Source organism: Diadema antillarum, unplaced genomic scaffold (genome assembly GCF_040938485.1).
Source record: "Diadema antillarum isolate AM-2024a unplaced genomic scaffold, OU_Dant_1.0 seq00001036_RagTag, whole genome shotgun sequence".
In the NCBI taxonomy this organism is placed as follows: Eukaryota; Metazoa; Echinodermata; class Echinoidea; order Diadematoida; family Diadematidae; genus Diadema; species Diadema antillarum.
The window spans coordinates 292,952-305,315 of NW_027271868.1; the positions used below are offsets into that span (position 1 = coordinate 292,952).

At 42.3% G+C, this 12,364-nt stretch overlaps 1 protein-coding gene across 1 annotated transcript; it reads left to right on the plus strand.

Moving 5' to 3' along the window:
- The first annotated feature begins 304 nt into the window (after positions 1-304).
- LOC139742917 (uncharacterized) lies at positions 305-5,872 on the plus strand. Its single transcript, XM_071653422.1, has 2 exons — positions 305-819; positions 4,737-5,872. Exons 1-2 carry the CDS (start codon positions 402-404, stop codon positions 5,798-5,800), a joined length of 1,482 nt encoding a protein of 493 aa, XP_071509523.1. The 5' UTR covers positions 305-401; the 3' UTR covers positions 5,801-5,872.
- Positions 5,873-12,364: the final 6,492 nt, after the last annotated feature.

The following is a 12,364-nucleotide window of genomic DNA, read 5'->3' on the forward strand; positions in this document are numbered from 1 at the left end:
TTAATCAATAAAGATTACACACGCAGTTACAGGTAACCTATACACTCTATACGAAGGAGAATAAGAAGAAGAGTGAGCAAGATTATCATTATGTCAAGTGGTTCGCACAGAGTTTGTCTTCTATAGATATTTATTTCAACTGCGTAATTCTTTTTCTCAGTTTCTGTCAGAGACATGTGATCGTTTGTCACGTGATCAGAACTGATTCTCATACCTACCACACTGAGATAGAGTCGCTTCGTGTTCATTTTCGCAAGCGCATCAGACTGTTGCCAATTTGACAGTAAAGCAGGACAGATCACCACACTTACTGTAAGATAACCTTGTGTCTGAATGTTTTACAACACGTTGTTATCTTTTGTGAAGTGAAGGAAAGTGGTTCGATCACAGCCAAAACAACCATGTCTTTTCCAGAAATGCTGGAATATATTCACATGTCAGAAGATGATACAGGACCTAACGAAGAATGTTCTTTGCTTGAGGAAGGCTTGCTTCCATTCTACGGGACAAGTTGTTCCGATAAAGCGACAAAGTCCGTCGGTCGAACAAGGCCGTCGATAAATGACCGTTCCTTCGACGACGATGTTCCACGGAAATGGCCTCCAGCCATCCGCGTCGTACTTTGTGCTCTCGGACTTTGGTTTTCCGGCCAACCATCCAGGACACCGTCAACGACCCCCTTGTCGAGGAAACATCTCGATATGTCAACCGAGAACGAGACGGTGACGAATAATGGGGTGACAAGGTCGTCGTTCTTGAAGTCTGATGACCATTACCGATCAGTCACAAACAGCACTGCGCCACTACGAAGCAAAGCTGGTAAGATCTGATGAATAAGGGGAACACCAATATTGAAGACCCATGTTGAATAAGGGGAGTATGTTTTAAACATTCAAATTCATGAAATTCTTCCGTCGAGATGTTTTTTAATTGCAACTGATTGACAAATTGCCCTACATCGACGTAAATAAGCACCGAATTGATCAGTGTTTTAATAGTAGCCATGATCATGAAAAATCATGAGCGTACATACTCGAGCAGGATTCCGTTTCGAACCTACGACCTCCTGATCACCGGACAGGCGTTATCTCCACTCTCGTCCGACAGCAAGTGTTGGTTCTACATGTTTTAAACAAATCACAGTTTATGATTAAGGCAGCCATTTCATTGTACAATGAAATGAATTCTATAACGAGTTGTTCAACAACACGAATTACAGAGAAATGCAAAAATATCTAATCACTATTCCATTAATCCCATTGCTTGTTGTGGACAGAAAGTTACTAAGTGGGCCCGAGTATACTTTGCTTATAGGGTCTCCTATATCTCAAAAGATGATTGTTGTTTAACACAATGGATGTTAGTACTTGTGAATTACCCGCGTCCGAACATATCCAGATTTTAGATGGTTTTGATTAAGACGACAACTGTGTAAGTCTTAAGAAAAGAGAGTGTTTAGTGTTTATTTACAGAATGATTATATACGAAATACATGAGATAAAATTAAAGGCAATAAGGCCGAGCGATAGGCATTAATCGCAAAATAAGATTTGGGACGTGAAGACTCATTTGCTCCCCCCCCCCCGAAAAAAAAAGAATGATAATGATATCCCATTTCGGCTTTTACATCATTCGTGCATGATCATGTATGCCACAGAGATTCACACTTAATGATTTAAAAAAAAAATATTCAAATTAATGAAATTCATGGGTCGAGATTTTTTTTTAATTGCAGCTGACTGATAAATTGCCCTACATCGACGTACACAAGCACCTGATCAATCAGCGTTTAGTAGTAACCACGATCAAAAACTGTGGGGGTATATACTCGGGCAGGATTCGAACCACAACTTCCTCATCTTCGAACAAGCGTCTTATCCACTAGACCACCGACCTTCCGCCTGACAGCAGAATGCTGGTTCAAATCATTATAGCATCCAGTGGGTACTGCGTATTTATTCAAATTAATGAAAATCTTGCGTCGCGTTGTTTTTATCGCAACTGATGGACGATAGACAATGATTGTCAATCAGTCGTAACAAAAAGTTTTTGCTACGCAATATTTTGAAAGCAACATCAATTAAACTAGAAAACCTAACGTCCATCTTGTTGACACTTTAATCCTTCTCCGCTCATGTGATTTAACTTGAATATGTCTATGGAATGGACTATCCAGTTCAAGCTCTTTCAGAATGACTGTTTTAATTTTTCGCGTCTGCGTAAGATTAACGAGTGAAAGGCAGTCAGCTTCCAAAAACTTCCTTTAGCCAGATCAATAATCAGCCTTCGCGATCTTGTAGACATGCATGAGTTGTGAACTATAAGGTTATGAGTGGATCCGAGAAGACGAGATAAATTCTCGACCATTTTAGGTCCGAGACGGAATGATTTGCGATCTCGTCATCTTGATGTCTTTGGTCAAAGAAGGCAAGGCGAGTTCCGCGGTATAATGATTATGATATTGTCTTATCGGCACCGCGGGTCCAAGAAGGCGATACATTGTATGTCCTCCACCAACCCTAAAATGGCAAAGATCGAAGGAAGAATTTAATTTTCTGATAAGCCTGTGTAATTTTCCGTACGTACAAGGGAGGAACCCCAGTAAATACTTTGTGTGTGTGTGTGTGTGTGTGTGTGTGTGTGTGTGTGTGTGTGTGTGAGGGGGGTTATATTATACGCCCACCGTTGTCTCTTTAAGCCTGGCGTCCACTTTATAGGGTGCGGACAAGACGTGGAATGTAAATTTAAGAAAATCTCCTTTCATTGACAACCTCTCCGCATAGCATGTTTTTGAACGTTTCCGTTCACTGCCTTCGTCATTCCCCAAAACGTCCGGGCGTTTCCATAACTCTGAAACTGAATGTAGTATACGAGTGTTATACCAGGGAGGTGAGCACCTCCCTGGTTATACCCATCTACTTGAAGGCATAGAAGTAACAACTGGGCACAGATTGGTTACGCGGTACATTTCTACCTCTTAACTGATTGGTGTAACGTTTCTTTAAAGTGATATGTTCTCCTGATTGTGATTAGTGCGTCTCTCCCTGCAATTAATCAATCAAATGAATAATACTTATCTCATTCTGTGTATCAGACTCACATGTATGTATTTTGTTTTGGCTATGCCATCCCTTCAAACAGTGGCAATTAAACAAATCAGTAAACCGTACGTATTATATGCATCATACGTGTAAAGAAAGGGTGATGTTCCTTATTCCGAAGGTTCGTTATTCTCAAATACTCAAACTTCTTACATCTAGATGTTCGTTAAGGTATATTATGAAAAAGGGTTCATTAATCCGAACATTTGTGGCGTTATTCAGAAGGTTCGTTTATCCGAAAATGAAATAAGGTTCACTATTCCGAAAGTTTGTTGCACCGAAAATGTAAAGAAGTGTAAATAACGGTTCATTTGCACAAGTGTCCTGTATATCTTTAGTTCGTTATGCTTCAAAACATCACCAGAACTGTCTATCAATCAGAACAGTAAATATAATGAATGAAAATGATGATAACAGTTCGAATGTGCATTGCGCCAGATATAATGAATTAAATGCTCGAGACGCACTCGAAGAGGAAATGATAAAGATAAGATAAAGAAATGGGGATGTTTATCATGAAAGAAATTACTTTCCAACTCATTCTTAAAAGAAATCAAAGCCTATTAATGTGGAATGAGTGAAAAAAAAAGCCAATATACCGTATATTGAGCTTGAGTGCTTGTCATGAGCTTGAGTGCTTGTCAGTGAAAGCTTGAGGAAAATTGGACAATCCGTTCAAAAGTCATGGATTTTTCAATTTTTTAGTGCCGTCAATGGCTGCGTTTATCATCCTTCCCCTGTTTAAACGGCTTTCAAAAGCCGTTTCCAAAGCCCTTTAGAAACGGCTTCCAAAATAGTTGCGTTTATCAACTCTTCGCGAACACGATAACTGGCCTGTCACTGCACAGCTGCATTGCGCAATTCGACCCGAGGAGAAGAGGTCATAATAAGGCGTGCACACATTTGCGGCTTTCGAAAAGGCTTTCCGAAAAGGCTTTCAAAACAGCTTTGTGTTTATCATCTCGTAAAAATTCCCTGCAAAAGCCGTTTCTGCCGAGAAAAAGAGTTGATAAACGCACCCAAAAAAGACCCAATGCTGGATAAGAAGACTACAGTTCATGGCGTTATTTTGGACAATACAAAGAAAAATATAGGAAGAATTCCACGAAATTTCAATTTTCATGAAACCACGATCACATTATTTTCATCGACATGTTACTGACATATAGCAAAGGCCTAGTAGTAGTAGTAGTAGTAGTAGTAATAGTAGTAGTAGTACTAGTTCCCAATGTTTCTGAAAGACACAGTTTAAGTGCTCTTTCATTATTCTAGAAAAGAGAAATTATGTTTTTCTTTATTAATCTATACTGAACTATTGTCATTAATGACCTCATGAAGTGTAGTGCAGTCTCTTTATCCAGCAATGACTGCACCAAAACTTCAATATGTTATTCATAACTTTTGTATCTGACGGTCCGATTTTCCTCAAACATCACTGATGTGTTGTACTAATATCACTGCTTTCACTCAATCCATATTGATTCTTTCTTTTTAAATGACCCTGTCGATGTCACATTTCTTGTAATGTAGCAACAACATTGGGAGAAACGCAGTGTCATACTAGTCCTTTTGTATACTGAGAAACTCCTCCTTTTCAATATTTTTTTTTCTGTTTCTCTCCTTTCTATCTTCCAGGTCTGTGGTCTGATATTTTGGCATTCGCTTATCTAGCTCTGACGTGTGGACTGTTGGGATATGACATGTTCTCGTACTTCCAAGCATTCTGGGGATTAAAGAGTGACCTGCTGCATCTTGTGTCCTACCTGACATTTCTGTTCCAGGTTACGGCCATTCCAGTTTGGTGCCTCTATGCTCGCATCCGATACCGGAAGGTTAATCGTGGAACCACACGGTGCTACCCTATGAACCAGGCTTATGTTGCACGCCGCGTACTCATGCTCAGCAAATGTCGATCGGGCAAGAACGCCCTCTCATGCTTTCGCCTTGCCTTGTTCCTGTTTTGGCCACTATTTAACGCCACCCTTCGTTTAATCTACGACTACGTGTATCAAAAGTGTGTGTTTCCAGTCTACCAAAAAGAGCTCGGCCACTGGGCTGCGGTATTAGGCTACTTATTCTATGGCTCGTTTTGTTATCTCATCTACCTGGAACGTGTCTCATTTGAAGCGGAAATCTTCTATCTCACCCGCTTTGCTCAAACTCAGGCGCCAGAGCAAAATGTTCGCAATGTGCGCGCAAAAATTCGGCAATTTTACGAGCACTACGCCGTGCTCCGCGAACAGATTGATGCCTGGATGGCATTTACGATGGTGGTGGCTACGTGGGGCTTGACCGCTCACGTCACGTGGAACTACTTGATTTACACCTACCTCGACAACAACAAGCCACATGGCAAAGCGCTCATAGAAAACATTCGTTTTCTCAACATTCTCGTAAGCTGTCAAAAGATTATGTTCTTTGTGCTGCCCTGCGTTGCGCTGGGAGGGCTCAATCTGGAGCACGTATGGCGAAATCTGAAGGTCACCATCGTCAAATATCGCGATTCACGGTTTGAGAGTTTCTGGATGATCGTCCACCGCTACGTCGTCGACATCAACTCTGGGTGGCATCGAGAGATAATGCCAACTCTCATATTCAGCGCTATCGGGTTCTATCTTGGCTTAAAACTAGGGAAAGGGGATCAGCATACAAACTTCTGGGACGGACCCATACCTCAGTGCGCCAACATGACTACATAGCAGTACAGTCCCCTGCACGTAGGACCACTCTTCAGGACCAGGACTTGAAACAAGCTCTTCTCCGCCAAAGCACGATACCAGTAATTACAGAAGTTTTCACTGTCAACAAAACTGTACTAACATCTTGGATGCCATAGATAAGGAGGAGAACATGCAAGTGCCTTTTGGATAATTACAATTACTGCTGTGTAAAACATACAAATTGACAATAAGGGGTCGGTGCAATATAGTGCTAACCCACACTTTTGTCAAAATTGAGTTACTTGCATTTTCATGATCCTTATCTTTCACTCTAACCTCCGTGAAAATATATTTGAATTCAACCAAAAGGATGGTAAAAAAATGCATGCATTCATGTTTTATTAATGAACAATGTATAGACTTTTCGAACATTCAACAGCGATTATCTCAAAATGACTATTGTGTGGGTTAGCACTACATTGCACCGACCCCTTCAATTATTCGATGACTGAATATATTTCGTATGTAATTGAAATACATTGTACTTTCATCTGTGCTTGTGAGGCATGATACCAGTGATTAAAGAAGTTTTACTGTTAACAAATGCATAAAACTGTGATATCGAAAATGTCTTAGATAAAGAGGAGAAAAAGCAAGTACCTTATGGATCATAACAAACAATGTACACAAATTGACAATTATTCGATGACAGTAAGTAGATTTCGTATACATGTGTAATTGAAATATTTTTAGCTGTGTTTGTGATCACATAGAAAGAAACGATAAGAAGAAAACGATAAGAAAATGCACTAAATGCTAATCTAGTAGTTTTCACTCACTTAAAAATCTGCAGTAAAGATAAGTCATTTGATATAGTATGTTCGTTCGCAAAGCGTGAATAAAAACATTTTCTATAAAGGCGTCAGAACTTACCTTTATCTATTTTTTGTTTGGGGGGGGGGGGGGGTGGGTGAGTAGCAAAAATAAACAAGGTACTATGACATAATGGCCAATGGCATGTACAAAATACTGTACATTATAGTGTTCACAATAATGTGTAAGATGGGTGTCAAAAGTCACTACAACGGCATAGCGAAATATTCCAACGGGGGCGGATATGAAAGAGTTATTTGCCCTCCTAAAATGACGAGTCTTACAAATTCGTGTATCATATAGCACTGTATATATTTTTTTACACCTTTTTTTCAAATATCAGTAATACTAACCTGAAAAGTTTCTCAATGTTCAAAAAAAGTATCATTAAAAAGTAACATCTCACGAAAACAAAGACCAATTATGTGTAGTCAAGTGTTGTTGGAAAAATGGCAGAGACAGGGCCTCACCTGGGTCTGAGGTGAGGCGTTGATGCAGTTCGGGTGTCGATACCGAACCAAATCGACAGAATTGTACATAATGTAAATACAAAATAAAGGATGAAACATGACATTTAATGATTGTGTAATGAAATGAGGTTAGAGCACTGAAGTTGGTGTCTCTGGTACGTCTGGGTAGGACGTAGGGGGCGTGCGGTGACCCCATGACCGTATCAGTTTCGATGGGGGTCACGGGTCGCACGTGGTTATACTCTCGCTCGGGTAGAAGGAGCGAGGAGTGGGTGAGCTGACGCTCGTCGGGGGCGGACGTGTCCGCGGAGTCCCCCCGTGGTTTTGTATTGTACACTAAAGTCTTGTAACGCTGTGTGTATCGGCCATTCGTGCGGCGATACAGTGGTGCATCGTGTCAGGCGACCGGTCCTGACGGGTAGCCGGATTGGCGAGTACGGTAATAAAGTTCTTCTTCATCGCACTTCGATTGTCTTCTCGGTGAATTATTGATGCTTTCTCTACGTGATGATGCGATATGATGTGATCGTTGTGAGTCTGAGTGAGGTGTCCGCGAACATACCTACCCAATAAAGATCCCACAGTAACTGGAGAAATCCGGTTATATTACATTGGTGGCAGCGGTGGGATGGGTTGCGTGGACCAGGAGACTGCTATAACGATCATTTTCATGTTATTGTGACATATTTTGCATTAGAGGAGAGATGATTAATCCTGCAGTGCTATAGTAGTGCCCTCGTTACGAATGCCTACTATATTTTTCGTTGCCTGCAGGGTGAGTCTGGATCAGTAAATTCATCTTGCGTATATTTCGTCCTGCAGGTGAAAGACGCCTGCAGGTGAAAGACGCCTGCAGTTGAAGTTGAAGGGCTCCTGCAGGGGAAAGGCGCCTGCAGGGGAGGGCGCCTGCAGTGAAGGACGCCTGCAGGCGGAGGCGCCTGCAGGGGAAAGGCGCCTGTGAGCGAAGGCGCCTGCAGGGGAAAAGCGCCTGCGAGCGAAGGCGCCTGCAGGGGAAAGGCGCTTGCCGGCGAAGGCGCCTGTATTGTTTTAGACTTTACGCAGCCTGGAGAAGATAAAGAGAGAATAGCGCCTGTCAGGAGGACCCTATAGCGCATGCAGTGTCAGCGGTGCCTTTAAATTGAATGCCCGGTATGCCTGCAAGTTCATCTGTCAATACCGACATCATGAAGTTGAAGTTGTTTGAGAGGCAGAAGTCTACGCCGGAAGAAAATACAGTAGGACCCTACTCGTCAAGAAGAAATCACCTTGAATGCCTGCTATGCCTGCAGTGTCGTTAGTAGTGCCTTCAAATCGAATGCCTGCTATGCGCGCACATGCATGTTTTCACGATCAGACCGAAACTCTGTTCCTGGTGCATTTTAATGCAATTCTGCGTTGCTACACATCCTGACAACGGAAATGACAAGGTCCGTTCCTGGTTGTAGGAAGGTTGTCAGACGTGACCTGCCGAACACAAGAGAAAACATCGGAAAGAAAAGCTTTATGCACGTGGCTCGAATGAAACAGTGCTTTGGTGAGCCGTTGTTGCAGTCTTTGATCGAGGTTGGTGGAGGTATTGATGCTCCTTTACAGGAGCCGGATCGTCATGTCCTCGTGGCACCATTCACCTCGGAAGTTCCTTAACGAAGCTGCAGACGTTCGACCAGAGTCTGACCCTATCGATGTGCACACCGGCAAAGATGAATCCATTTCTCCGACGTTTTCCATACTGATCTCCGGCGTAATCAACCAAGGAAGCGAAACTCTCCTCAGCGATGCGATGACTCGTATCAGGGATGCTGGGTAGAGCGCCAGGTGATTGTAGTGACTCGTGTACAGCCGCAACTTAATGTATATAATGTAGGAAACTGCGGGATCCCTGCAATAGGTGCACCATACCTGCAACGCCATGTGCTACTTCGACAGGTTGAACCAGCAGTGACGTATTGTCATATCTGTCATGTGGTCTGCAAGATGACTTACGATAAGGATATCTGGTACACCAAGTGGGACGGCGCAAGGAATTCTCCGGAGACGCTATGGTTGGAGTGCAGGACGGGAACCCCTAGCGGAAGGCGCAACGACTTATGACGCTACAGTGTTCTATTTGTCTTTAAAATGTGGACTGCTATTAAGAGATCAGCTTTGTTTATTTTGTGTGTGTGAGTGTAAATACGTGTAAATACAATGTAAACTATCGGAAAAGCTATACTTTTGGAAGGTAACTTCTGCGTTCGTTGTTTAAGCTAGGCGGGAGACAATGATGCATAGGCCTATCTAGTGATAAATACCTCGCTTGTTCAGTAATGATGCGGTTTTCACATCTTTTTTTTTGTGCTTATTAAGTTATTTAAATACATGTAAATGCAAAGTTTCGAACCAGTGTTTCGCGTATGTATGTCATACACTTGGTTGTTTTAGCGTGTAAGAATAGGTAAATGTGCTTACGCTAATCTGTGAAGTTTATGTAAAAATGTTGTTCTCGCGTTTAATATTGTTTATGTTTCTGTTTGTTTGGGATACGGGATTGTAGTATCCGGTTTTGGTCATTTCATTGTTTATGTAAAGCCCGAGTTGACCTAGTCAAGGGACTGACTAGTCTTAGGGAGGGGCTGTGTAATGAAATGAGGTTAGAGCACTGAAGTTGGTGTCTCTGGTACGTCTGGGTAGGACGTAGGGGGCGTGCGGTGACCCCATGACCGTATCAGTTTCGATGGGGGTCACGGGTCGCACGTGGTTATACTCTCGCTCGGGTAGAAGGAGCGAGGAGTGGGTGAGCTGACGCTCGTCGGGGGCGGACGTGTCCGCGGAGTCCCCCCGTGGTTTTGTATTGTACACTAAAGTCTTGTAACGCTGTGTGTATCGGCCATTCGTGCGGCGATACAGTGGTGCATCGTGTCAGGCGACCGGTCCTGACGGGTAGCCGGATTGGCGAGTACGGTAATAAAGTTCTTCTTCATCGCACTTCGATTGTCTTCTCGGTGAATTATTGATGCTTTCTCTACGTGATGATGCGATATGATGTGATCGTTGTGAGTCTGAGTGAGGTGTCCGCGAACATACCTACCCAATAAAGATCCCACAGTAACTGGAGAAATCCGGTTATATTACAATATGGATTTGTTACACTTTTGTAAATAGGCTTATGTATTTATGTTGCCAGGATTTTAGGAAAACGGAAATTGAGTAAAGGGTATTTTTTAAGGGTGAAATGAGTGATAGAGCGCTTAAACTGTGCGCTGATCATCTAACAAACAAAAAGCATAAGGCCCATAATAATCACATTATTGGCTATTATGTGCCTTCGACGAAATTACAGCAGAAATCGGAGGGCGGAGGGGTCGATGCTGTACTGTATACACTTACCGTTCGAGGGACGCATATTAAAAGTGCGTTTTAAGGTTAACTAGAGTGACGGAAGAGTGGTGGGACGGGGTCATCCCACGAGACCGACACCCACGAGTCATAAGGTCCACGAGACCGACATAAAAAATAGGTCCATGAGTCATACAGCCCATGAGTTATACGGCTCAAGAGTTATACAGCCCATGAGTTCGACACTAGACACAAAAGGCTCACGAGACCGACACTAAGCAAAGAAAGCCCACGAGACCGACACTAGGCAAAGAAAGCCCACGAGACCGACACTAGGCAAAGAAGGTTCATGAGACCGACACTAGGCAAAGAAAGCCCACGAGACCGACACTAGGCAAAGAAGGTTCATGAGACCGACACTAGGCAAAGAAAGCCCACGAGACCGACACTAGGCAAAGAAGGCTCACGAAACCGACAGGATGAACAGCGCCATCTACATGTCAATTACAATATGTACCTGTACAGGGTGTTCCATTAAGGGGAAATTGCATACTGGCGGGTGCAAATTCGTTACGCTGTCCAGCGAAAGATTGTTACTAACTATAAATAACAGCACCATCTACATATCAACGACATTAATTATGTATTTCTACACGTGTAGCTTTCAGGGGACAGTTTTGTCACGCTTCGGGGAGCGATATTGTTACCATTTTTTCTTTTTTTATATAGAATTGTCTTCTTCGTAGGACCCCCCCCCAAAAAAAAAAAAAAAAAAAAGAAGAATGAAAAAGTGATAGAGGACAAGAACAATGAATGATTTACTTTTAGATGCCATCATGCTATTTTAATAGGCTTTCCTAATTTCTACTTAGACGGTGGACAGGATCTAAGTTTTTTTTTCACCCTTTTCTTTCTCGCTTCACAAGTTAAGTAGGCCTTATTAAATATCCTTTCTGCCTGCTTTTACCCGCCTGCTTAGAGTTCAATTTGCAATTTTCTCTTTAACTTTAATGTATGAAATTCAACGGATGAAAACTTTTTTTTTGATCGCAGCGATTCACCTCGATTTCAGCAGCTTGTGTTTGTAAAATTATTCTTCTCAAAACAGTACGTTTTTCATGAAATAGGAAAGTCACTTTCATGGATCCATCTTCTTTTCCGAATTCTTAACTCTGCCTTAATTGACGATTACATGATTTTCTGTGATTTTTTATTATTTCAACACCTTTGCAGATGACTAGCCCCCCCCCCCATATCATATAACGCACGTGTGCACTACAACATTGGGCCATTTTGTGAATAATTTTCTTGTAGTGAACTTCATTTCATACCTGGGTATTTTTCTAGTTGGTTGATCTGAATGTCCACATCAGTTTTATTACTTTTTTTTTCTAAGTAGGTATTCCGGTATGGGCTTTGCAGATAGGGAAACGAGGGTGTTTTGGCATTTTCGAAAGTAATGTTGAAACATCTCATGCACTTAACTGAATTTTGTTTATTTTTTCACAAACACTCACATACGCAAACACAATTAAAGATCTTGAACCATTCAGGGGGTGAGGGAGGGCAATTGACGGGGTAATACCCTATAGCAACTCTCCTTTTCCATCTCTTATACCTTCTTTATGCCATTATCTGGACACCCTATACAGTTAATTGGTCTATAGGTGGCGCTGTTCATCCTGTCGGTCTCGTGGGCCTTCTTTGCGTAGTGTCGGTCTCGTGAGGCTCTTTTGCCTAGTGTCGGTCTCTTGAACCTCATTTGCCTAGTGTCGGTCTCGTGAGCCTTTTAAGTGTAGTGTCGGTCTCGTGGGCTTTCTTTGCTTAGTGTCGGTCTCGTGAGCCTTTTGTGCGTAATGTCGAACTCATGGGCTGTATAACTTGTGGGCTTATTTTACTTGATGTCGAACTCATGGGTTTAATTTACTCAGTGTCGAACTCGTGG

Bases quoted from the DNA above. Each gene is read 5' to 3' on its own strand.
- LOC139742917 (XM_071653422.1), top strand. From the start codon at position 402: ATGTCTTTTCCAGAAATGCTGGAATATATTCACATGTCAGAAGATGAT. The intron at 820-4,736 runs GTAAGATCTGAT...TCTATCTTCCAG, and splicing joins GCCACTACGAAGCAAAGCTG to GTCTGTGGTCTGATATTTTG.